General features: G+C 48.5%; 1 protein-coding gene across 5 annotated transcripts in view; it reads left to right on the top strand.

Annotated features, from left to right (window-relative positions):
- Positions 1-27,598, top strand: part of auh (AU RNA binding protein/enoyl-CoA hydratase) — a 448,738-nt gene that overhangs the window by 280,581 nt on the left and 140,559 nt on the right. For 4 of the 5 annotated variants that reach the window (XM_072516831.1, XM_072516829.1, XM_072516828.1 and 1 more), the window contains 2 exons: positions 3,863-3,955; positions 8,056-8,112. The exons of the other annotated variant lie outside the window; for it this stretch is intronic. In XM_072516831.1, coding sequence (XP_072372932.1) covers positions 3,863-3,955; positions 8,056-8,112 — 150 coding nt within the window. The remainder of the gene's footprint in view (positions 1-3,862; positions 3,956-8,055; positions 8,113-27,598) is intronic. 5 annotated transcript variants of the gene reach the window in all.

Below are 27,598 nucleotides of genomic sequence, written 5' to 3'. Positions count from 1 at the left end.
TGTATAGTCCTTCCTCCGGGGCCTCCGCGTATTCTTTATCTACCCTCAAAATCTCCCCCAGTAGTCTTTCCCTTTCCTTGGCCTCTATTTTCCCCTTGTGGGCCATGATGGAGATCAGCTCTCCTCTGACCACCGCCTTTAGTGCTTCCCATACTACTCCCACAAGGACCTCCCCGTCGTCATTGGCCTCCAGGTATCTTTCGATACATCCCCGCACCCTTCCGCAGACTCCCTCATCCGCCAGTAATCCCACATCCAGTCGCCAGAGTGAACGCTGCTCCCTCTCCTCTCCTAGTTCCAGGTCCACCCAGTGTGGGGCATGATCTGAAACAGCTATGGCTGAATACTCAGTTTCTTCCACCCTCGAGATCAGCGACCTTCCCAAAACAAAGAAATCTATCCGAGAATACACCTTGTGAACATGGGAGAAGAAGGAGAACTCTTTGGCCTTCGGCCCAACAAATCGCCACGGATCCACTCCCCCCATTTGGTCCATAAACCCCCTAAGCACCTTGGCCGCTGCCGGCCTTCTTCCGGTCCTAGATCTAGATCTATCTAACCCTGGGTCCAACACGGTGTTGAAGTCCCCCCCGCATTATCAGGTTTCCTACCTCCAGGTCCGGGATACGTCCCAGCATCCGCTTCATAAATCCCGCATCATCCCAATTCGGGGCATATACGTTAACCAACACGACCTCCATTCCCTCCAGACTGCCACTCACCATCACATATCTGCCTCTGCTACCTGCTACAATGTTCCTAGCTTCGAATGACACCCGTTTCCCCACCAGTATGGCCACCCCTCTGTTCTTTGCATCCAGCCCTGAGTGGAACACCTGTCCCACCCATCCTTTCCTTAAGCTAACTTGGTCCGCCACCTTCAGGTGCATCTCCTGAAGCATAGCCACGTCTGCCCTCAGTCCTTTCAAGTGCGCAAACACTCGGGCCCTTTTAATCGGCCCATTTAGGCCTCTCACGTTCCACGTGATCAGCTAAACTGGGGGGCTACCTGCCCCCTTCCCGTGTCGACTAGCCATCACCCTCTCTAGGCCAGTCCCACGTCCCGGTTCCGCGCACCCACCCGTTCCCCAGGCGGCGCATTCCAGCCCCGACCACCCTTTCTTTTACCAGTTCCTCTTTGATTTCTGCAGCAGCAACCCAGTTATCCTCCCCCCCCCCCCCCCCCCCCCCCGCTAGATCCCCATCTAGCATGATTGCTCCCCCATATTGCTTCCGAAAGTCAGCTGACTTCAACTGACCCCGGCTTCTCCCGCTCTCTCCTTGACCCCCCCGTGTGGGGAACTCCCATCTACCTTGCGCCTATCTTCCCGCCATCATCTTTCTGGCTCGGGAACAAGAACAGTAAGCCCCGTGTTCTCTATAGTTGTCCCGCCCCTTGTGGCGCAGCTCCCTCTGCCGCCCCACTCTCATTCCCCATCCCCCGCCTATGTCTCTTCTTCCCCCCCACCGGCGCCCACATTTCTTAGTGTCCCCCCCTCCCCAATTTACATCTCTATATACATCGGCATTGTCATTTCCCCTCTAACATCAGTCCCTCAGTTCTGATCCAGTTTCTCGTTTTTAATGAAGGACCCCCATGCTTCTTCCGCCGTTTCGAAGTAGTGATGCCTCTCCTGGTGCGTGACCCACAGTCGCGCCGGCTGCAGCATCCCGAACTTCACCTTCTTCTTGTGTAGCACCCCCTTGGCTCGATTAAAACTCACCCTCCTTCTCGCCACCTCCGCACTCCAATCCTGGTACACCCGTACCACCGCATTCTCCCATCTACTACTTCGTACCTTTTTGGCCCATCTCAGAACCACCTCTCTGTCATTGAAGCGATGAAATCGCACGATCGTCGCCCTAGGTGGTTCTCCCGCCTTTGGTCTCCTCGCAGGGACCCGATGAGCCCCTTCCACTTCCAAGGGGCCCGAGGGGGCCTCAGCTCCCATTAGCGAGCATAGCATCGTGCTCACGTAAGCCCCGCCGTCCGCTCCTTCCACTCCCTCGGGGAGACCCAGGATCCGAAGGTTCTTTCTCCGTGATCTGTTTTCTAGGACTTCAATCCTTTCAATGCACTTTTTGTGGAGCGCCTTGTGCGTCTGCGTTTTGACCGCCAGGCCCAGGATCGCGTCTTCGTTGTCCGTCACCTTCTGCTCCACCACGCGGAGCTCCATCTTCTGGGCCTTTTGTGCCTCCTTAAGCCCCTCAATTGCCTGTAGCATCGGGGCCAGCACCTCCTTCTTAAGCAGCTCCACACACCGTCTCAAAAATTCGTCCTGGTCCGGCCCCCATGTCGCCTGGGCTCTCTCCGCCGCCATCTTGCTCCTTTTTTCTTCTGTCCCTCTCCTCGAGGATTCTTCGCGATCTGGCCGCCGCGGCCGATATTTTTCTTTTTCGTTGGGGGGGACTCCCTGTTGTCTCACCCCACACCGGGTTTCGTCCCGAAAAAATTCCCCGTTGGGGCTCTTAAAAGAGCCCGAAAGTCCGTTCGAGCTGGAGCCGCCGAAACGTGCGGCTTCGCTGGTCATCGCCGCAACCGGAAGTCTCCGAACTTAAAACTATTGACCATCTCCACTTCGGAGCCATTGACTTAGACGGGGGGGTGTGCCATACTACGCTTCCTGAAGTCGATGATCAGTTCTTTGGTCTTTCCAACATTTAGAGAGAGGTTGTTTTCAGTACACCATTCAACCAAGTGATCTATCTCCCTTCTGTAGTATGATTCGTCATTGTTTGAGATACAACCCACCACAGTCGTAGCAATAGCAAACTTATATTTTGAATTGGAGTTGAATCTTGCCGCACAATCGTGTGTGTATAGGGAGGACAGTAGAGGGCTGAGCACACATTCTTGCGGGGCCCCGAAGTTGAGGACGATTATGGAGGAGGTGCTATTACCTATCCTGACAGACTGCGGTCTGTTGGTGAGGAAGTCAAGGATCCAGCTGCACAGGGAGCGGTCAAGTCCAAAGTTGCAGAGTTTGCAAGGTTGCAAACCCCTAGCTTGTGGGTTTGAAGGCGAGGACTTGTAAAATACACCACTTGACCTGCACATTGCCTATCTGCTCACCCCTGACCTGTCTCCAGTGGTGGAAGTGGCAGATGAGCATCTGCCCTTGGGCCAATTGATGCCCTGAAGTTACCTATTAATGGTCACCTGGTGCCTCAACTCAACTTAGCCATGATCTTACCCGCGACACTGAGAGGCCTATGCCCTGTGGGAAGCCAGACCGCTTTAACTGTGCAGCTAGTGCAGAGGCAGAGGGGGAGAATCTCCTTTGGGGATGTACCCATCAGAGGCGCCACCCTCCCCTGAAGGTCATGGCCCCCTTTAACCCTCACCCACCAGCCCCTTAAGCCTGGCCCCCAAACCTCTCAGTACCCTCGCTGTAGCTTGTTAGCCAGGCCTGCCGTTACTCCAAACGTATTTTCAGTCCCGCCTCCATTATCTCCACTTTTCTGGGGCAGCCTGTTGTCCCAGCAGTGACCATCGCTTGAACTTGATGCTGCTAGGCCGACAGAGCTGCTAGCCAATCCGATTCGCCCGCAGGTCTGTAAGGTGCGACTTGATTCCCAGATGGTCTCTCCTTAAGCCAATTAATGTCCTGCCGAATGTTAAATGACTGTGGGCAGCTGGCATTTGTGAGAATGTGATCTTTGCCATCTCTTCGGGTGGCTTGCCAACTCTTTGGCTAGCTGCCCTATATGCCAGTCAATAAAATGTTGCTTCTCTATTGTAGTTTCAGTGGCTTCCATGTTAATAGTAATGTAAGATTAAAATAAAGCTGTTCTGATCTGAAAATAATGTTATTTTCACCTTAATTTTTATGTTACAGAATTATTTTTGTATATACAACAGGTAACCTGCCAATGCCCACAATTGCTGTACTTGATGGAGCTGCCTTAGGAGGGGGCTTGGAAATGGCTTTGGCCTGTGACATTCGTGTGGCTGGTAAGCAACAATCCCATTGAATACTTGGTCAAATCAAGTGTGAAGGAAAATGTAGAGTGAAGGGTTAACATTTGAAGTACCTGATGCTGATGTACATATGGTGCAATATCACATGACTGAGTAACACAAAATCTGGAGGGAAGAGGTTCAACCTTGCTTAGAACTACTGAGATGTACATACAGCTATAAGCAAGTAAATTCTTTTGCAATCTATTTTATTCCGAACATTATCAAATTCTTACATACAAAGGCTTAACTATATCATACAGTGTGTCATTTTTATTTGAACAAAGTAACAGCAACAACCCTAAATCCCCTTTTCCCCCCCCTCAGCCCGACTATTCTCCCTCCCTTACTCCCTCCCCTCCTAAGCCTCCTGCCCCATTCCCCTAACTACTGGCCATGAACAGGTCCTTAAAGAAAGTGATGAATGGCACCTACCTGGGATAGAACCTTTCTTCTGACCCTCTCAGGGTATATTTAATTTTTTCCAATCGCAGGAAATCTGCCAGGTCACTCAACCATGCTGAGGTCCTGGGTCGCACCGCCGACCACCATCGAAGCAGAACCCGCCTCCGAGCCACCGAGGAGGCATAGACCAAGATGTCAGCCTTCCCCCCTCTCAAGAAGCTTCGGGGAGTCTGACACCTCAAAGGTCGCCACCAGCGGACATGGCTCTAGTTTGACCCCAACGATCTCTGACATGATCTCAAAATATGAGATCCAGAACCCAACTAACGTGGGGCAGGACCCTGATTCGCAGGCCCCCCCTGTCAACGCTCACACCTGTCTTCCACCCCAGGGAAGAACCCACTCGTGCGTCTTAGTTAAGTGCACTCTATGTACTACTTTAAATTGTATCAGGCTCAACCAGTGCAGGAGGAGGTAAAGTTCACCCTATGAAGGATCTCACTCCACACCCCTCCCTCTAGCCCTAGGCCCAGCTCTAATTCCCACTTCCCCCATACCTCTCCTCATGAGGGTTTCCCAGACTCCAGCAAAAACTCATATATATCAGAGACCTTTCCTTGCCCCATCACATCCCATGATAGCATCCGATCTATCAGTGTGGGTGTCGGCAACTGGGGGAACGAGGACAACTCTTTACGAATTAAGTTCCTCACCTGCAAATATCTGAATGCACACGCCCCTCGGGAGTTGAAATTTCTCCTCCATCTCCTCTGAACTCTAAACTTGATGGTGCAAACCTATAATTGTCACAAATTGGTGACAGTAATGACATGTCCCTCAGTCCAAAATGCTGTCTAAACTGGTCCCAAACTCTTAAAGATGCCACTATCACTGGGCTCATTGATAGTCTGGCCAGGGCAAACTGAAGAGGGGCCGTAACCAACGCCCTTAGACACGACCCTACTCAAGAGGCCTCCTCCAGCTGACCCCAGCCCGCACCAGACTCCACAAATCATCTACGCGCTTTCCCAATGTTCGTCGCCCAATAATATAGCACCAGGTTTGGTAGGACCATCCCACCCGATTGTCGCCCTCTCTGCAGGAAAGTTCTTCTAATCCTTGGAGTCTTTCCTGCCCAAACAAAGTCAGAAATTACCTATCAACTCTAGCGAGAAAAGATTATGGGAGGAAGATTGGAAGACTTTGGAACACAAATAGAAACCTTGATAAAACGTTCATTTTGACTGTGTGTACTCTACCAGCCTAGTTTAGTGAGAGGACATCCCACCTCCTCAGGTCCCTCTTCACCTCTTCCACCAGACTGGTCAAGTTCAGTTTATGCAACAGTGTCCAATCGTGCACCACCTGAATCCCTAAATACCTAAACTTTGTCTTGGCCAGCTTAAAAGGCATCCTTCCCAGACCTGTCCTCTTCCCCAGGGAATTTACCGGGAACATCTCGCTCTGGCTCATATTCAATTTATATCCTGAAAAGTATCCAAATTGTTTCAACAATTCCATAATTTCTTCCATACCTGTGAGAGGATCAGAAACGTACAACAAATCAGCTGTGTAAATGGACACTCCCCATGTTCCTCACCGCCCCCCCCCCCTCCCCTCCCAGTACCTTTCCATCCCCTGATGATCTAATCGCAATGGCCAATGGTTCAATCGTTAGTGCGAACAATAGTGGAGATAACGGGCATCCCTGAATCGTGCCCCTGTATAGTTGGAAATATCCTGAGCTCACAGCATTGGTCCAGACACCAGCTGTGGGGGCATTATATAGCAGTTTCACTCAGGAAATAAAAGTAGAATCAAACCTAAATCGCCCCAAAACCTCAAAGAGGTAGCTCCACTCAACATAGTCAAAGGCATTCTCCGCATCCATGGAGATGATTACCACCGGCACCTGCTCCACAGAGGATGACATGACCACACTCAAAAAACTCCTGATGTTGAACGACAGCTGACGGCCCCAGGCAAATCCTGTCTGGTCCTCAGATCAGGTCTTGTAGGCATCCCTCCAAAAGTTTTGCCAGATCCCTAGATAGTATTTTGCGTTAGTGTTTAATAGTGAAATAGACCTATGAGACGCACACTCAAGGGGATCTTTGTCCTTTTTCGGGATTAGAGAGATCGAGGCCTGAGTCAGCGTGACATGCAGCACCCTTCTCAGCAGAGAGCGTTGAACATTTCCAGTATGTGCGGCACCAATAAGGCCGCAAACTGTTTATAAAATTCGGTCGGAAAACCATCTGGCCCTGGTGCTTTCCCTGATGCATGGAACCAATACAGTCTATAACTTCCTCCAACTCGAAACGTGCCTCCCGCCCCTCCCTTCTCACACTTTCTGCCACTGGGAAGTCCAATCTGCCCCCAAACCGCTCCATCTCCGAGCCATCCTCCGGCGGTTCAGACTTGTATAGCCTACAATAAAAAACCTCAAACTCTCCCTTAATCTTATCCAGGGCAGTAACCAGCTCTCCCCCCTCATCTTTAACCTGAGTTATTTCCCATTTGTCTGCCTGCCGTCTTAATTGGTGAGCCAATAATCGACTTGTTTTATCCCTGTACTCATAAAATGTCCCTCGCAAATGGCAAAGCTGGCTCACTGCATTCCCCGTCAATTCAAACTCAAACACCATTTGTAGCCTCTTTCCCTCTGCCAACAAATCTGCCGGAGGTGCCGTGGAGTACTGCCAATCTACCTCCAAGATTAAGTCGACCAACCTCTGCCTTTCAGCATTGCCAGCATTGTGGGTCGTGTACGATATTATTTCTCCTCTGATCACCACCTTCAACGCTTCCAAGAATGTGGAAGGAAGAGACCTCCCCATTCTGATTGGAATCTATGTAATTCTCTGTGGCCGAAGCCACTCTTTCACAAAAACCCTTGTTTGTCAGGAATGAGCTGTCCAATCTCCATGCTGGGCACTGGGCTCAGCCTGTCTCGAATCGCATATCCACATAATGTGGAGCCTGATTCAATATTACTATCGCCAAAATCGGGATCCTAACGTAGTGTGGCGAGAAGCCAATAATCATCACTTAAGCTCTATTTCGATACAATTAATGGGAGCCACCCCATATCCAACAGTCTCGTGATCCAGTGGCCTCTCCAACAAGTGGTCACGCTGGCGCCGATTAGTACTCCTTTTTAAAAACATGAATCTGGCAGCAGGGCTTTTGCAAGGAGCCGAGGAGGTGAGTAGCCATACCTGTAAAACAAAATCTATATTAAATCATCTTTTTTATCTAATACACATTTTTCATAGAATGGTAGAATTTGTCTGGACTGAAGTTTTAGCAAAACCTACCATCACATTCATCATACAGCCGTATGATCGTGGTACACTGGCGAGAGGGTTTTGTGTTGAGTGGAAATTAATTCTTGTTTAGCTTCACATCAAATCAGAGTGGTTCAGTGATGCAGTTACTACAGTCTGATGCAGCATGTGAGTAGACAATATCCAGCAGCCTCCATCCATAAATCATTGGCATATTTCTTATGCTATTGTTTGGCACATGGTTCCTCATAATCTATCAATTCAGGGTATAATATTATGGTTGTTGGAGTCTCCTACAAGTTGAAGAATGAAAGCCCTATAAGTTTATAAGTAGCACTGAACAATTAATGTGTAAAACATGTCTCTGAACAAAGTGTATTTCTGTGCTTTATTTTGCAGCTACCTCTGCAAAAATGGGACTTGTGGAATCGAAGTTGGCAATCATTCCAGGTGCAGGTATGGTTCATACAGTTGATTTTTTTTTTCCAGGATTATATTCTAAATAAATGCATTTGACCAATAAGTGAATATGTGTGTTTCTTCAGTTGCTGTAATGTTCAATTTCTACTCACCTACTTTAATGAATGAAGATTAGCACGACTGCCGAGGGCAGATGACAGCTCATTCTTGCTGTTCTTGCTCCAACAGCTTGAACTAACCATTTTGCATAATTTGAGATCAGGAATTTCCTGGCAGCATGGAGAGGTGGTTAAGCCACTAGAACAGGATCTATAAAAAAGCGTTTGGACCATCACTTAGAAAGCAGGATAAAGCTAGTGTGACCTGAGAAGAGGGAAGAGCATGATTCGTTGAACTAAGTGGAAAGGTTGGGTTGGGAGAAATGTACCGACGAGGAACAATTGGTACGAGCATTTGCTCGGGGCAGGGAAGAAAACCATCTTAGACTGGAGCAATGGACGAAGGGGCAGAGACCCTCATAACATTTAAGAAGTATTTAGATGTGCACTTGCGATCACAGGGCATACAAGACCATGGGCCAAGTGCTGGAAAATGGGATTAGTGTAGTTAGGTATTGTTTTTGACTGGCGCAGACGCAATGGGCCGAAGGACCGTTTCTGTGCTGTGGACTCTATGACTATAAGAAGAAGGCACCATTCTGAACTGGAAACAGCAAACAGGAAAAGAATGCCAGCATAAACTGAGGCGGGAGGGGAGAAGAAGAGTGTCAGTAAAGAATTGTAGGGAAAGTGGTGTGGGTGGTGGAGTCAGGTTAAAAGTGTTAGCTTGCCCTCTGTGGTGAGGAGCTTGTAGTATGCATCCATACCATATGACAACTTTGTAAACAATATAAAACCGACAAGTTAAGTAGCTTTATAGATAACACAGGACCATGTAATCTGGACTGGCTTTTTCTAGAATATTTTAGCATCTTGAAGTAAAGGTTCAAATGTCTTGACTGATAGAAGAATCTTGTAGTGCAACCTGATTAAATTGTCAAATTTATTGTTGTATGTTACATAATTTTGCCTGTTGATAAACCCTACCTGAAAATGATGACATTTTTCTGTTCAGTGTGGACAAACCCTGGGCGGGATTCTCTGATCCTGAGGCTAAGTGTTGACGCCGCCGTAAACGCCGTTGCGTTTCTCGTCGGCGTCAACATGGCCTCAGGAGCAGAAATTCTGACCCCCACAGGGGGCCAGCACGGCACTGGAGGGACCCACGCCGCTCCAGCTGCCGATCCTGGCTTCAGATAGGCGCCGCGGGGTCCGCGCATGCGCAGTGGCACCGGCGACAATGCGCTCATGCAAAGTGGATCAGGCCCGATTGCCGCGCATGCGTGGTGGCTCCCTTCTCCGTGCCGGCCCCGACGCAACATAGTGTAGGGCTACAGGGGCCGGCGTGGAACAAAAGAGGCCCCCAGCCTGAGTGGCCGGCCCGCCGATCGGTCGGCCCCAATCGTGGGCCAAGCCACAGCGGAGGCACCCCCCCCGGGGTCGGACCCCCCCTCCACCAGGCCGCCCCCCTGATGCATCCACACCGAGATCCCGCTGGGTAAGAGCAGGTGTGAACGGCGCCGGCGGGACTCAGCTTTTTCAGCGTGGCCGCTTGGCCCATCCCGGGCCGAGAATCGCCGGGGGGGGCCCCGTAGAGTGGCCCCTACCGGCGCCGCGCTGGCTGCGCAGGCGCCTTGCCGATTCTCTGTGCTCTGGAGAATCGGCGGCGGGGTGCGATTCCCGCCGGCCCCGCCGATTCTCCGGCTGGGCCCCGGGGTGAGAGAATTCCGGCCCCTATCAGTGATCAATTCACATCAATTGTTTGGAATAAGTTTGATTACAGATCAACAGTATTTTGTCATCTTTGCCAACAAATGGCAAAAGACCTCAAAACGCATTGAGTGTGCTCAAAGCTACCGGTGCGCTCAAAACTATCCTGTGCACTCCGTAATCTGCAAAAAAAGTACAAGGGAATTAACGACTTAAAATATATCTGTATTTATTTCATTTTTTTCATTGAGAAAAAACAATCTTTTCACTCTACAGTGCATGCCTGAGAGAAAATACTAGATTCACATCAATGTTTGAAATTAATTTCCGTCTCTGGGTCAATACTTCCCAATCACTCACCTGTCCCAAGTTGTAGGGCCTAAATTGCCCTACAGACTTGAAGGACCTAAGGGCATGAGGAAAGACCACAAAAAAGGCCTAATAACGAATATTTAGCTACGTACCAACAGCATACAATGCACAGAAGCTACCTGCAAATGTGTTCAACATCCTTGCCACATAAAACATTGACAGGGACTTTCCGGCCCCATACCCTCTCCCGCACCCTCTGCCTAGCCTCTCACACACTTGGATCTGGCATCTCACTGCATACAGATCCTTTCTCTAGCTTATCCTCCGAAATATGTGCAGTGTCAGTATTTAAGCTTGTGACTGTGGTAAATGATTTAGTGATAGTGGACGGAATTCTCCGACCCCCCGCCGGGTCTGAAATCGGCGGCGGGCCGCACGAATTGCGCCACGCCGCCCCGATGCCAGGACGCGATTCTCCGCAGAGCGGTGAATCGGAGCCACTGGGGCCGGAGTGGTCGGTGCGGTGCCAGTTGGGGTATGCGCTGACTGCGTGCTGATTCTCCGGCCCGTCACCAAAAAGCCGAGTCCCGCCGGCGCCGTTCTAACATCCTCTGAGCTGGCGGGACCTCGGCGATGAAGGGTCCGGGGGCGGCCTGTAGTAGCCTGGCCCGCGATCGGAGCCCACCGATCGGCGGGCCGGCCTCTCTGTTCCCCGGCCTCCTTTTCTCCGCGCCGGTTCCTGTAGCCCTACGCCATTTGGCGTCGGGGCGGGCGCGGTGAAGAAGAAGCGCTGGGTCCAGGCCGCTCCAGCACCATGCTAGCCCCCTGTGGGCCGCAGAATGGGGTCCCGGAATGGGCGCCGACGCTGGAGTAAAACACTCCCGTTTTTACGCCGGCGTCGTCACTTAGCCGCCGACGGGAGAATCCCGCCCACTTTTCGTTCTTGCCTTCCTTTTTCTCCACTTGTGGGGAAGGTTCCAATTTTTGAGTAACTGAAATTTCAAATTGATAATGGTAGGGTTGTGCTGAGGGAAGAGAACAAAGTAATAAGTGCATGCTTACAACACCTGCAGCTTGTGAGTCAGAAATAAACTTATGGGATGGAGGAGAAGTGGATGAGATGAAGGATTAGATCTGGATACCTCATCATTGATCCCTTCAGCCGTACCATTGGACACAGCTTCAGTGATCTCTCTTTCCATGATAGCCAGCACTATCTCCTGCAAGGAGGTTAAAATATGCAGATGTGATGAGTGTGTAAAAGATGCAAGAGTGAATGTGCCAACGAGTGTCATGCTTGGGTGATTGAGTTGTCATGGTTGAATAGCTGCCTGTATGTGGTGTTGCTAACTTTTGGTTGGTTCAATTTGCTCTGTTTTATAACCTTTGCTCTAGAGTCGCCAGGTATCGTTATGATACCGCCACGAGGTTCAAGTTCAAGTACTGATCAATAACTCAACACACCAATTAGTAAGATTTAAATCAAAACACATTTATTATACACAGTAAATCACTACTCATGCATAAACTCTACTTTCTAGACTATTCTCTATCACTAAAAGGCCTATGCTTAGCTTCGGAACTGGCCCACCAGGTCAGGGGAACAAATGGCCTTTCGTTCGGTCTCGAGTCTGCAGGATTCAAAAGCTGGTATGGACTGGTAGCTAGGAGCGCCTATCTCGTAGCGTGCGTTGACTGGAGACTTACTTGGTTGTTGTGGCAACTAGGCAGTTCACTCTCAAGGGTTGATTCGAGTTGCTGAGTGACTCTGCCAAGAAGGACGATTTGAACTTGGGGACTCTACTTTATAGTCCCCAGGGGCTTCCCGCCCTTCGGGGCGGACCCCGTACCTGGTTCCAAGTGATTGGACTACGTTCTGATCATTTGGATCGATTTCTCCAATACTGGAGTTGTTCCCTGATCGCTGGGCGGTCGCTGAGTGTCCGTTGGCCTTCCTTTGTCTTGGCTCCTGCTGGCGCCGAGGAGTCTGGCTTGGCCTTATTCACCTTAAATGTTTTGATTGTTCCTGGGGATCGCTCATTAATATGCAGATGGCTGTGAGTTTCAGTGCTGTCTGGGCTTTTGCAAGTTCTAATACACAGGATTTCTGCACTTGCTAGTTTTTGGCTGTGTTGGCTGAATTTCCCTGCAGCCTCTGTGGATCTCCATTTTAAGTCGAGATGTGGCCAACCCAGGTGGCTACAGTGGTTTGCGAGTTTTGAATGCATGGGTTAAAACAATGCCAAGTATGTGAGATAATGCACATGAATGAAAGGGTTGAATCCTGATACAGATTGTTGATAGATGGTTAATGAGGGTGTGGTGAATTGAGTGGTGGATGAGGCTAACGGTGCAGTTAGCAGGATATACCATTTGAAGATAAATTCACTAACTTTGACAGCATGGGCGGGATTCTCCGCAACCGGCGCGATGTCCGCCAACCGACGCCAAAAACTGCGCGAATCAGTCCGGCATCGTGCCGCCCCAAATGTGCGGAATCCTCCGCATCTTGAGGGGCCGAGCTCTCACCTTGAGGGGCTAGGCCCGCGCCGGACTGATTTACGCCCCGCCAGCTGGCGGGAAAGGCATTTGGTGCCCCGCCAGCTGGCGCGGAAATGACTTTGCCATGCGGCGCATGCGCGGGAGCATCAGCGGCCGCTCACGGCATCCCCGCGCATGCGTAGTGGAGGGGGTCTCTTCCGCCTCCGCCATAGTGGAGACCATAGCGAAGGCAGAAGGAAAAGAGTGCCCCCACGGCACAGGCCCGCCCGCGGATCGGTGGGTCCCGATCGCGGGCCAGGCCACCGTGGGGGCACCCCCCGGGGCCAGATTGCCCCGCACGCCCCCCAGGACCACGGAGCCCGCTCGCGCCGCCTTGTCCTGCCGGTAAGAGAGGTGGTTTGATTCTCGCCGGCGGGACAGGCATTCCAGCAGCGGGACGTCGGCCCATCGCGGGCCGGAGAATCGCCGGGGGGGGGCCCGCCAACCGGCGCGGCGCGATTCCCACCCCCGCCGAATATCCAGTGCCGGAGAATTCGGCAACCGGCGGGGGCGGGATTCACGCCAGCCACCCGGCGGGGGGGTCGGAGAATCTCGCCCCTGATGTCAGATAGATAAACTGATGTCTGTGCTACATCCATGTTCTTGGATGGCATTGACCTTTGCTGCTACTTGTTCACACTGCCTCTGGAGCATATCTTTCACCCTATATCCTGAACCCCGCAAATAAAGGATATTTTCTCCTCCGTTACCTCTTTCAGCAAGACCTTTATTATCTGAAAACTTTGGTGCTCACCCTGTCACATGTTCAGCCTTTGTTCAAAGTAATACAACCCAGACTGAGTCTTGGGGGGAAAAAAAACTCCCACCATTTCTTGCAGGCGCATTGCCACCTCTCCTTTATGAGGTGTACATTGCCTTTTTAAATAGTGTGCTTTAGCCACTAGCAATTTCAGGGCCCTGTGTGCACAACCAATGAAATATGCAGCGGGTTCTAGTTGCACACAACAATTGTTTAAAAAACGTAGGTAGTACCAATTTAATGTGCTGCCTGCAAAGCAATAAATGGATGCAGGTTTGTCGCATACCGTGATCCCCATACCCCTTTTTTGGGCGATTGCCAATTCTCCCCCATGGTATTCAAGGGAATGGTGTTCAAGGGAATGTTGTTCAATGGATAGAAAGATAGAAAGATGACTGGAGATAGAAAGCAAAATGAAAGGGAAAATGCCAATTTTTCTTTTGGTTGAGTATAGTTTATAATGTGTTCAAAGTTTTTTGCTGGGAATTCAATTGTTTTATATTTGTTTAAATGATTTGGCAATTGGCACAAGGGGAATGATTTAGAAATTTGTTACAAATGAGAAGTTAATGCAAATTGTGAGAAAGATGCAGGACATCAAGTTACCACAACGGACAGATGGGTGACAGAACAAATTTAGTGCAAAGAAATGTAAAAAGTGCAGGGAAAGGAAATATATTCTAAATACGAAGTTTCTCAACAGAGTGGAGAAATAAAAACCTTTAGAGTTACAAACACATCTTTAAACATTGGAATGAAAGTAGAAAAGGACATGCAGAGGCAAGTAAAGCCCAATACCTCGAGACAATGGGCGCGATTCTCCTGAAATATGTCTAAGTTAATTTGTGGCGGGTTTTTCAGGGAATTTCCAGCTGGCTCTGCCGGTGAGTTTCCCACCGCTATTCAATGACATTTAGTCACTTTTTTGGGCCCTGGGGTGTTCCTCACTGGCTTAGCTCAAAATTAAAATTTTTGTTGGCAAAGGGGAGCTGAACTCAGAGAGCGGGCCACCATTTTGAAAGGGTGCCCCAACACACCAACCATGGCCAATGTCACCCCCCACACACATGGACACTGCCCCACACTCCCCTAGTGAGGACACCCTGCTCTTCAGCCCCCCCCCCTCCAAGCCCCTGACAGCACTCCCTCCCTTCCAGGACTCCTACCCATCACCCCCCCAAAATTCCAGATGCCCTTACTTCCTGCCCTGCACTCCTCCACTCTTCAAACCTCCCTCCACCTTCATTTCAAGGGTGTGGCCCCCCTCGGCCCCTGACCCTTGGCAGTGCCACCCTGGCACTTAGGCACCCTTGCACTGCCACCCTGGCACCCAGGCAGTGCTCCTGCAAGCTTGGCAGTCTCATCAGGGCACCTTGGCAGTGCCAGGGTGGCAGTGCCAAGGTGCCAGCTGGGCAGTGTCAAGGTATCCACACTCCAGGGAGAAGCCAGTGAGCCATGCTGCACTTACCCTGACTGCCCAGGGGTTTCCGATGGCCCAGGAACCTCCCCGGGTGCCGTTCTGCCTGGTCCATGTCTGTGTGGACCAGCACTGATCGGTGCCCGGCTGCAGCCTCCCTGGGGAGGCCATAGAATCGACTGAGGCCACTGGAGCCCGGGCAGATTGGTCATAAGTAGGTTTACGACCTACTTCTGGGAGCTTCATTTGGTCCTGCCCATTTTTGGTGAGTTCTGACTCCATCACGTGGGAGTTTGACCGATCCCGCAAGGCGACGAGGTTGTCGAGGATCCACTGGAGTGTTCTCTCTCTCGAGATTCTCCAGCCGTGTTGTGCTCTCGCTTGAATGCAATATAGCAAGAGAATCGCGCCCGATGAATATAAAGGCAAGGGAAAAGTGGTAAGGATACAGCAAAAATCAACAAAATGCCACCAGTAATGAGAGATTAATGTTATGAAGGAAAGCTTGAAAAATTGGGCCTTTTCAGAAAAAAGGATAGGTTAAGTGGGATCTTATAAATAATACACTTAGAGAAGGCAAATAGTGAAAGATGGTTTTCACTGGTTGGCAATTTCTGATCAAGTCGCATAGATTCAGTATCAAAACTTGAATAAAGGGAGAAGCTAAAATGTACACAAGGGTTTTAGAAGATGAATTTTTTTACCACAAGAGACTATTGAGACATGGACATTAACATGTTTAAGAAACAAATCGAATAAGTAGCTGAAAAGGATAAATAAATACATACATGGGAAGAGCAGTGAAAGTTATGTTTAAGCTCGCTGCAGAACATAGATGAGTATAATCATGGTTATTCTTTATGAAGAGTAAATGTAGCACAATAAAGATCATAGTGTGCATTTCTGTGTGGGTCCTTAAGTAGGATTAAGCCTACATCCATTAGCCTTTCAGTAGTATTTAATTCAAACAAGTGGACTCTCTACATAATGAAGTAGCTTCTTGTCTGCCGAGAGACAGGAAGAATTTTTTCTGGTTTTTTTTGAACAGCAACAGGCATTTCCCTTGTGTCTGATCTCATTAGTTATTGATTGGATAGGTCAGAGAAGTGGTGGAATGTTTTCAAAACTGCTCAATCCTATCTCAGATCCACTGGAGGAACCTGCTTCATTGCTTTTTCAGCTCTTTTTAAAAGGTTGGAATGTTAAGTGTTACATTCAGCCATTATTAGGACGTAAGAAAGTTAAATAATTAAGATTAAAGGCATTTTTTAATTTCTAATTTGTATCTAAGAGGAATGACATTGAAATAGATACTCAAAACCTCCATGTGCCTGTCTCCTGTGACTATCTCAGTTGATGCTGCTGTTTTAAATAAAGGCTGTTGGAATCTAATGTGGACTTTCACAAGTGCATTTCACAACTGCACAAGACTAAACTGGAGAGTAGAGTCTCCGACTGAGAATTTTATGAATTTGAACCAACACTCTGCAGGCAACACCTGATGTATGTCACTTGGCTGGAATTATACTCCAGCAAGCAGCTTCCAGATTAGAAGATTGTTAATGTTTTGAAAAAATGGGCAGAATTTTCAGCTTCTGTCATCGGCAGGAATTGTGGTAGGCGGGGGGCACTGAATTTGAAGTGATGGAAAAAGTCAATTTCCAGCTGGCGGGAAGGTCATTTGGAATTTTGTTCTCCGACTGGCAGGTTAAAGGCAGGTCGGGTTTCCCCCTGATCAATGGTGGGAACCACATTTGCATTCATTTGCATCACCTGAATGCTCATTAAAAGACCCTCCAAATGAATTGCCCTCGCAGAGGATAATAAGAATAGTCTGTTTCCCAACTGTATATAAGATATATCTAGCTGTGCACCTGGCAAGCTTTTGTTCATCAAAGACTGTGAGGTATGTAGGCACAGTTTCATTTACCTTTAGTAGCTTTTCTGCATGATTTGGGGTGCTTGTATCACAAGCTGCGGGGTGCGGGGGGAGACGAAGACAGGACTGGGGACAGGAGTGTGGAACATGGGAGGGGAGGGGGATGATGGAGGCATGACTTGGGGAGGGGTGTTGGTGTGTTGGGGGAACACAGCAGGGAAGGGGGGGAACAGTGGCAGGCTGAGGGTTGGTCAATGAACAGAGTTGAGTTATGAAAGATGGAGCGGGATTCTCCGACCCTGGGCCGGGTTGGAGAATCGTCCGGGGGGGCGCGATTCACGCGACGCCGTTCCGCTGACCGGAGAATCGGTGGCATTGATCGGCGGGCCGCTTGTCCTGGTAGGGGCCTATGTTTCTCCACACTGGGCCCCTGTAGCTCTCCGCCATGTTGCGTTGGGGTCGGCGCGGAGAAGTTAACTAGCGCGCGGGTTGGGGCCTGTCGTAGCGCGCGTGCGCAGACCCATGGCGCCGGTTCTGACACCGGTATCAGCAGCTGGAGCTGCATGTGTCACTCCAGTGCCATGCTGGCCCTCTGTGAGGTGCAGAATCACTGCTCCTAGGGGCCTGTTGATGCCGTCGTAAAACGCGACGGCATTTACGATGGCGTCAACACTTCACCTCAGGATCAGAGAATCCCGCCTATTGTCTTGTGACATCCTGAGGCCGTCCATACGGTGTGCAGGGTACTCCATGAGTACGCCGCTTTTGAGGGAGCTGAGCATCGCAAAAACGGCGCCGCCCCTGATTCCGGCATAAATGAGGGTTCTCCGGCTGATCGCCGAATGTGATTTTGCCATCAGCGATCAGAGAATCCCGCCCATGGAATCAGTTGAGGAGGCATTTTAGGGTGGAAGGGATGTCTGTGTTAATACCGCTGTGCGAGAATCATAGGTTTGAGCCCGGGGGATGGATAGTGTATGCAGGAGGTGGAGGGAAGTGGGGCTGGTCAAGGTGAGGGATCTGTATTTGGAGGAAGGGTTCGCCAGTCTGGAGGAGCTAAGGGAGAGGGTAGAGCTGCCGAGTGAGTTCAGCTATCTGCAGGTTAGGGACTTTGCGCAAAAGGTCTGGAGGGGTTCCCAAGGTTGCCCGGATACACTCTGCTTGAACGACTGTTGATTCTGGATGTGGAAGGGGAAGGAAGAATTGGGGATGTATGCAAGCTGCTGGGGGAGCAGGGGGCGAGTGGGTGGTGGGAGAAATGGGAAGTCGAGTTGGGAGGGGAGATCAATTGGGGAGTATGGAGTGAGGCACTGCGAAGGGTTAACGGGATCTCCTCTTGTGCAAGGATGAGCCTGATATGGTTCATGGTGGTGCACAGGGTGCATATGACTCAGGAGAGAATGAGTGGCTTCTTTCAGGGGGTAGCAGATGAATGTGAGAGATGTGGGCGGGGGCCAGCGAATCACACGCACATGTTTTGGGGTCACGAAAAATTGGGAAGATTCTGGGCGGGAGTGTTCGCGGTCTTAGCCAGGATAGTGGAGGAGGATGTGGACCCGGGACCCTTTGGTGGCGATATTTGGGGTTTCAGAGAAGCCGGAGCTCATGGAGAGGAGGAAGGCCGATGTCTTGGCCTTCGCCTCTCTGATTGCACGGTGGCAAATTTTACAGGAGTGATGGTTGGTATTGCCACCGGCGGTAGCGGCTTTGTTGGGTGACCTGTATGACTTCCTGCAGTTGGAGAAGATAAAGTATGAGTTAAGGGGCTCTGCAGGGGGGTTTGAGAAAAGGTGGGGGATGTTTGTGACCGTGTTTGAGGAGCCCACAGGGGGGTGGGGTTGGAGGGTGAAAAAGGGAAAACGTTTGTACAGATGCTGTATAGTTGATTGCTTGCTGTAACCTGTTTTGATAAATGTTTGTAATAAAATACATTTTTAAAAAGTTTTACGCATTTAGCAGCACAGTTATGGTGCCTACTGGTGCTTAAAGCACAAGCTGATTGAAAGACCCAGAAAAACCAGGGCCCGCATTATCATTGGAACTCTGGAGATAAAACTTATTATTTTGCACAAAGACAAACTAGGGCATCATCAAATGATTAGGCATAGTTTTGAAGGCATTACGTCTAATGACTAGTCAGTTTGTTTACAAGCATAGAATGCTTCAGAGGTCCAAAACTGTTAACCAACTCATTAGATAACAACCATTAATGTACCTCTATATTACAAATGCATGTGTCCAAATTTATGTAACTATTAATTTTTACCATACTACTTCAAATTAAAGCAATACTGAAAATATAAACCCTTAATGGTGCATACAATTTATCTTAAATCTAAGTACAGACTTTTAGAGTAATGGTGCCCTTTGGAGTTTCTTTCACTGGATGAAAATACTCAAGCAAATAAAATAATAATAAGTAAATAAAACACTAATTTCAGCTAATTAAATTGTGGCTATTCAAGAACATTATATCCTATTACAATCGCCTACTCACCCACCTTCCCCAATAAATCCTATTTCATTTTAATAAGCAATGAAAGTAGGCCAGCAGATGTTCTTTTTGTTTAAGTGCTTGGTAAAGTGATAGTTGACTGAAGTAGCTTTTCACAAAGAGTAATTCTGGTCAGTTTATTTTTAGTTTTTGTAGTCCCTTGAGGAATATGACTCCACAGTAGTTGGTTGCATCTGCTGCCCTTGTCCTAGGTGGTAGAAGTTGCGGGTTTGGTGAGTTGCTGCAGTTTATCTTGTGTATGATACTGCTGCCACTGTGTGTCAGGAAGTGAATGTTTAAGGTGGTGGATGTGGTAGCAATCAAGCTGTCTACTTTGTCCTGGAGGCAGCTTGGTGGCACAGTAGTTAGCACTGCTGCCTCACGGCGCCAAGGACCCGGTTCGATCACAACCCCGGGTCACTGCCCATGTGGAGTTTGCACAATCTCCCCATGTCTGCGTGGGTCTCACCCCCACAACCCAAAAAGATATGCAGGGTAGGTGAATTGGCCATGCTAAATTGTCCCTTAATTGAAAAGAAAGAATTGGGTACTCTAATTCTAATTGGGCGGCACGGTAGCGCAGTGATTAGCACTGTTGCTTCACAGCTCCAGTGTTCCAGGTTCGATTCCCGGCTTGGGTCACTGTCTGTGCGGAGCTGCATGTTCTCCCCGTGTCTGCGTGGGTTTCCTCCGGGTGCTCCAGTTTCCTCCCACAGTCCAAAGACTTGCAAGTTAGGTGGATTTGCCATCCTAAATTGCCCCTAAGTGTCCAAAAAGGTTAAATGGTGTTACTGGATTATGGGGATAGGGTGGAGGCGTGGGCTAAGTAGGGTGCTCTTTCCAAGGGCCGGTGCAGAGTCGATGGGCCGGATGGCCTCTTTCTGCACTGTAAATTCTATGATTCTATGGATAGTGTGGAGCTGCTTGAGTGTTGTTGGAGCTGCACTCATCCAGGCTCACCATCACCTTCTCAAGGGTAGTTAGGGAAGGACAATATGTGCTGGTCGAACCAGTGAACCCCCGAGCCCAAAAATGAATATGAAAAAGTGGAGAGTATTCCATCACATTCCTGATTTGTGCCTTGTAAATGGTGGAGAGACTTTGGGGCAATTGAAGGTGAGCTAGTTGCTGCAGAGTTCCCAGCCTCTGCCCTGCTCTTGTAGCCACAGCATTTATATGGCTGGTTTCTGGTCAACAGTTAGTCTCCAGGATATTAATAAATGAAATGAAAATGAAAATCGCTTATTGTCACGAGTAGGCTTCAATGAAGTTACTGTGAAAATCCCCTAGTCGCCTGTCCGGGGAGGCTGGTACGGGAATCGAACCGTGCTGCTGGCCTGCCTTGGTCTGCTTTAAAAGCCAGCGATTTAGTCCAGTGAGCTAAACCAGCCCAATAGTGGGGGATTCAGCGATGGTAATGTCATAGGTTGCCAAGGGGAGATACATTCTCTCTTGTTGGAGGTCGTCATTGCCTGGTACTTGTGTGGTGTGACTGTTACTTGCAACTTTTTAGACCAAACCTGAATATTGCCCCTGTCTTGCTGCATACGGACTGCAATGGCTTCATTATCTGAGGAGTTCCAAAAGGTGCTACAAATTGTACAAGTGAATATTTTAAATGGGTTACATGCACTGCAACCTGCAGAATTATCTCTGTAGAGCATTAAGCTTCTTCTCTGTAGAGCATTAAGCTTCAAACTTATGCCAAATGTTTATACTTGGGCAGGTTCATTAAATTTGTATTTTTATATTAACATTTGTGTACGTTGAAGCCTAGGTTCTAATGTTAGAGAATGGCAATATCTTCCCCTTTAGCCACTTAATGTCATATCAAGTATTACTGATAAAATAAAATCAAAATAGTGCAAATGATGTAAATCTGAAATAAAAGCAGGGAATGCTGGAAATACTCAGCAGCTGCAAGACTCCTCAACGACTTCCCCTCGGACTGATCTGTTCCCTGTAAGAACACTATTCACGACGCCCTATGCTGCTCTTGCTCATGTATTTGCTTTGTTTGGCCCCCTTGCTCCGCACTGTAATCAATCACTGTTTGTCGATGTACCATTTGTCAATGTTCTCTGTTGATTATTCTTTTTGTCTACTATGTACGTACTGTGTACGTTCCCTCGGCCACAGAAAAATACTTTTCACCGTACTTCGGTACATGTGACAATAAATCAAATCAGCTAGGGGAGTTTTCTGAAAATAAGAGAACAATGATTATGATCTGAAACTAAAAATTATGATCTCCTGTTAAGTTTTGAAGGTTGTAAAATACCTAATTGATCTTCAGTTGAGCTTCATTGGAACAATGCAGGAGATCATGGAAAGGAAGGTCAGAGTGGGATGTCCTTTCACTACGCCATGATCCACTCTTCAATATCAAAATCCACCCCAATACCCACTCTCCTTCCCATGGCACCTTCCCATGCCAGTGCAGGAGACGCAACACCTTGCCTTTCATCTCCTCCCTTATCTTCATTTTTAAAAAAAATTAATTTTAAGGGAACTGAGCATCGCTGGCTAGGGCAGCATTTATTATGAGGGCACCAAACGGTCCTTCCAGGTGAAACAGCAACTTAGCTGTATTTCTTTCAATTTAATATGCTGTATTTGCTGCTCACCACGTGGGATCCTTTGTACTGGAGAGACCAAACACCGATTGGGTGATAACTTTGCTGAATCCTTGATTCAATCCACAAGCATGATCTGGAGCTTCCAGCCATTTTCCATTTTAATTCTGTATCTGACCCTCGCACTGATGTTGGCCTCCTACCCTGTTCAAATGCGGGATTTATTAAATGATAAAAGGAATGATGGTACAAAGCAAAATGGGGGACAAGTCAAGAACCAAAAGATAGGTTTCGAAAGTGTAAATGTCACCAGCAGAATCATTACTACCTGTTGACCAAAAACATGGGAGCATTTTAGAATGTTCTGAAATTATGGATCTCAAAGTTGAGTCCAGAGGCTGGAAAGTGCTTAATTGAAATACGAGGTGCTGTTCTTCAAACTTCCATTTAGCATAATTAGAACACTGTAGGAAGTGGGGACATAGAACCATAGAATCATGGAATTTACAGTGCAGAAGGAGGCCATTTGGCCCATCAAGTCTGCATCTGTCCTTGGAAAAAGCACCCTACCCAAGCCCACTCCATCACTTTATCCCCGCAACCCAGTAACCCCACCCAACCTAAGGGCAATTTAGCATGGCCAATCCACCTAACCTGCACATCTTTGGACTGTGGGAGGAACCGGAGGAAACCACGCACACACGGGAAGAATGTGCAGACTCCACACAGACAGTGACCCAAGCCGGGAATCGAGCCTGGGACCCTGGAGCTGTGATGCAACTGTGCTAACCACTATGCTACCGTGCTGCCCCTGACATAGAAGTCAGAGTGGAGTTCAATGCAGAATAAAAAGACAGGCGACCACTTCCTATGAGGACTGTATTGCACTCTCTTAGTTTTTCCAATCTGTGTTGCGTCTGTTCTGACATTGCCAGCTCCCATGCCAATACTTGTATGTCTTACTTTTTCCTCAGTAGAGATTTCCCTCCTGCTTGGTGAATAGGACCCTTGATAATGTCCATTCCATTTCTTGCAATTCTACTCTCACCCCTTCTCCTCCCTCCTAGTATCGCAATAGTGCTTTCCATGTCCTCACTTTCTACCACACTAGCTTTTACATTCAACAGACCTGTAGACAGTTTTTCCCTCTCATGGAATTGGGGGATATGGGGAGCAGGCAGGAAAGTGGAGCTCATGTTGATTTTTATAACCTGCACAAGACCTACTGGGTTGGAGCAATTAGTCTCCCCGTGAATCTCGCCGAGTACGAGCTCCCCCGCTAAGGGGGTGGGGAGCCCAAGAACATTCATGATTGAGTTCTATATGAAGTCGGCCAGGTATGGAACCGACAGAGCAGACCCGGCAGGGATCTGTTGTATATTGTAAATATAATTGCTTTACAATAAACATAGTTTCCTTTTGCTAGCTCAATTCGGACTCGTTTGTGGCCTACAAAACTGATAATCAGCCATGATCATATTGAATGTTGGAGCAGAGTCGGGGATCATATGATCTACACCCGCTCCTATTTCTTATGTTCTTACGTAACAAGTCTGTTAAACCAAGAGAAAGGCATGAAATGCTGTCATTAAAGTAAACAAAAATGCTAAAATTCTTTATTTGATTAAGCGTCCATAATGAGTGCGGTAGAAATACAACAGCAAGATTTATATATTTTTTTAAAATATATTTTTATTGAACATTTTTTGAAAGCATAAATACAAAAATACAAATCAACTAAACAACCCCCCAAAACCCTACCCCTTGCATTCCGTCCCCCACAGCTTTTGACGGTGACCAATTCGTTGAAATACATGACAAATGGCTGCCATCTTGTTTAAAACCTCCCAATCGAACCTCTCAACATTTATTTGATTTTCTCAAGTTACAGAAACTCCATTTGATCCCCCAGCCATGCCGAGGCACTGGGTGGAGAAGCTGACCCCCACTCTAACAGAACCCGCCTGCAGGCAGTCAGCGAGGCAAAGGCTAACACATCTGCTCCCGCACCTGTCTGCAGCTCCGACAAGTCCAACATCCTGAAAATGGCCTCTAGGGGACCAGGCCCCAATTACCTTTGTAAGATCACTGACATAGTGATGAAGAAGAATCCCAAAGGTTTGCTAGTTTAGGACATGCTCAGAACATATGTACATGATTCACTGGACCTCTCCCACGCCACTCACACCTATCTCCTACCCTCTCAAACACTCGACTCATCCCAGCCCTTTTGAAATGTGCCCGATGCACCACCGCTAGTTGTATGAGCCCAAGCCTTTAACACGACGAGGTGGCATTCACCCTCCACAGGGCTTTACACCACAACCCTCCTCCACTCCCCCCCCGCCCCCCCCAGTTCTTCCTCCCACTTGGCCTTAATTCCCTCCCACTTTGTTGTGTCCTCCTCCAGAATCCTCCCATAAATTACGGAAGTACACCCCTCTTCCGCCCCGGCCAACGACAGTACCCTCTCCACTGACGGCGGCACAACAGCAGCAACACTTAGTAGGTTGGAAAAATCTTCCAAACAAAATTTTGAACCTGCAAGTATCTGAAGCCCTCCGACTGCGCTAACCTGTACCTCTCCGCTAATTCCTCCAGACTCGCAAACCGCCCCTCCAGGAATTAATCCCCCATTACTAGCACCTCCTTCTTCTCCCAACCTCTAAACCTGGCATCCAATCTAGCTGGTTCAAACGTGTGATTGCCCCTAATCGGAGTCATCTTCAACCCTCCCCTCGCCTTAAAATGCTGCCGTAATTGTCTCCATATTTTTAATATGGTCACGACCACCGGATTCCCTGAAACCTTTCCCAGAGCTAGCAGCGGCAGATCCATCAGTAACGCCCCCAGCCCTGTCCCCTTACACAACCGAGCCTCATTCCTCACCCAGACTGCTTTCTGATCCCGCATCAACCCAACACCTTCTCCATGTTTGCCGCCCAGTAATAGTACATCAGGCTCGGCACCGCCAAACCCCCAGACTGCCGGTCCCTCTGTAGGATCCTTTCCCAAATCCCCCCACCTCCCCCACCTTACTCGCTCATATAAACGACAAGACCAAACTTTCCACTTCCACAAAAAACGTCTTTGGTGGAAATACCAGGAGGCACTGGAATAAAAACTCTGGCAAAATATTCATCTTCACCGATTGCACGCGCCCCGCAAGAGACAGAGGGAGACTGTCCCACCTCTGTAAATCCACCTTAATCTTACTAGCTAAACTCGTAAAATGTAACTTCTGGAGTCACTCCCAATCCCAAGCCATCTGCACCCCTAAGTATCTAAAATGAGAGTTTGTCAAAGGAACAGCAGTACCCCCAAGTTAACTCCCTTCCCCAGTGGAATAACCGGAAAATTTTGCTTTTACCAAATTCAATTTATACCTGGAGAAAGCCCCAAATCGCCTCAGAAGCCCCATTATGTCACCCAACGTGGGAACTGGGTCTATAATGTACAACAAAAGATCATCAGTATAAAGCGACACCCTATGCTCCACCTCCCCCCCCCCCCCCCCCCCCCCCCCTTAGTTACCTCCCTCCACTTATCCAAACGTCTCAAAGCAATGGCAAACAGCTCAATCACTAGCAGGAATATAAGGGGGAACAAAGGGCACACTTGCCTTGTTCCCCATACAACTGAAAATAACCTGAGCTAACATTATTCATCTGAACACCGACCCTTGGTTCCTTGTGCAACAGTTTGACCCACGGCACAATCTTAGGCCCTGTCCTGAACTGCTCCAATACTGCAAACAAGTATCCCAACTATACCAATCAAAAGCTTTCTCTGCATCCAACACCACTACCACCTCTTGTTCTCCCTCCCTCATCAGCTCCCTCAGCATCATCACAATAAACTCTGTTGGCCTCGGGGCCTCCACTCTCTCCAGCAGCCCCACAATCCTCAAATCGCCATGATCTATTCTTAAGGTCTTCCACCTTGGCTCTCAGGCCCTTATTTCTGTCCTCCACCATGGCCAGTTCAGCTTCCAGGCGAGCTGGTCACTCCAGCCCCTTCAACACCTCACCCTGCTCCCGCACTGCCTTTGATATCTTTGCAAGTGACTCCCTGATCGGGGCCAAAAAACCCTCTACCGACTGCTTGAGCGATTCCAACATCTCACTCCCATGCCTCTTGAAATGCTTGTTGAACTGTAGTTCAAATTCGCTGTCACCATCTCCGTCAGTCTCTCTAGTGTTATACAGGTGCCGGCATTCAAATCCTTCTTCCCAGCATTCGTTCGCTGGCTCTTGGACATTCTTAGCCAACTAAGTCTCCCCAGGGACATATTTTCTGAAGATTCTTCCCACACAAAATGGGTGGAAAGGACCAAAAACCCAGGACTTGAGCGGAGCTGCCCAATATGCAAACTCCTACATGCCGTCACCGGAAGTCCTGCAAGATATATTTATAATGTATCTTTAATATAATGAAACATCCCAAGTATATAATAATAACCTTTATTAGTGTCACAAATAGGTTTACATTAAACACTGCAACAAAGTTACTGTGAAAATCCCCTAGTCGTCACACTCCGGTGCTCGTTCGGGTACACTGAGGGGGAATTCAGAATGTCCAATTCACCTAACAAGTACGTCTTTTGGGACTTGTGGGAGGAAACCCACGCAGACACAGGGAGAATGTGCAGACTCTACACAGACCCCAGTGACACAAGCTGGGAATCGAACCTGGGATCCTGGCGCTGTGAAACAACTGTGCTTACCACTGTGCTACCGTGCCACCCCCGTGTCTGTGTTCTGTGTTCCCCTGTGCCTGTGGAAGATGCCTTAGTCAAATGTTTGTACAATATATTTTGAACTTTTAAATAGAGATTTGACCTGTAGTAATTTGACAATTGTGATTGCAATATTAAATCTAAATGTTGTAGATTCATAAATTGGTCATTAAAAAATTGAAAATAGCATATCTGTGAATTGAGCTGTACAAATTTGCTTCACTGTTTAATTTCCCATGTCTTTCTGTGCTTCAGAGAAGTAGTAATTTATCGTATTTTTCAATGTAACAATTATGCAGATAGTGGTAAGAAAGTGAAACTCTGTATAACACCAGGGACCTCTAGGGTTGTAATCTCAGGATTACTCCCTGTGCCACGTGCCAGTGAGGCTCGGAATAGGAAAATAGAGCAGCTAAACATGTGGCTAAATAGCTGGTGTAGGAGGGTGGGTTTCCGTTATCTGGACCACTGGGAGCTCTTCCGGGGCAGGTATGACCTGTATAAGAAGGATGGGTTGCATCTAAACTGGAGAGGCATAAAGATCCTGGTCGCGAGGTTGGCTAGTGTCACACGGGAGGGTTTAAACTAGTATGGCAGGGGGGTGGGCATGGGAGCAATAGGTCAGAAGGTGAGAGCATTGAAAGAGAACTAGGGAATAGGGCCAGTATGGCTCTGAGGAAGAGCAGACAGGGAGATGGTGCTGAAAGCAGCGGGTTTGGTGGCCTGAAGTGCATATGTTTTAATGGAAGAAGTATTACGGGTAAGGCAGATGAACTTAGAGCTTGGATTAGTACTTGGAATTATGATGTTGTTGCCATTACAGAGACCTGGTTCAGGGAAGGACAGGATTGGCAGCTAAACGTTCCAGGATTTAGATGTTTCAGGCGGGATAGAGGGGGCTGTAAAAGGGGTGGCGGAGTTGCGCTAGGGATTAGGGAGAATATCACAGCTTAGGATACCTTAGAGGGCAGCGAGGCTATATGCATAGAGATCAGGA

This window comes from Scyliorhinus torazame, chromosome 9, assembly GCF_047496885.1.
Source record: "Scyliorhinus torazame isolate Kashiwa2021f chromosome 9, sScyTor2.1, whole genome shotgun sequence".
NCBI lineage: Eukaryota > Metazoa > Chordata > Chondrichthyes > Carcharhiniformes > Scyliorhinidae > Scyliorhinus > Scyliorhinus torazame.
This window is presented reverse-complemented; position numbering and strand designations above follow the sequence as displayed.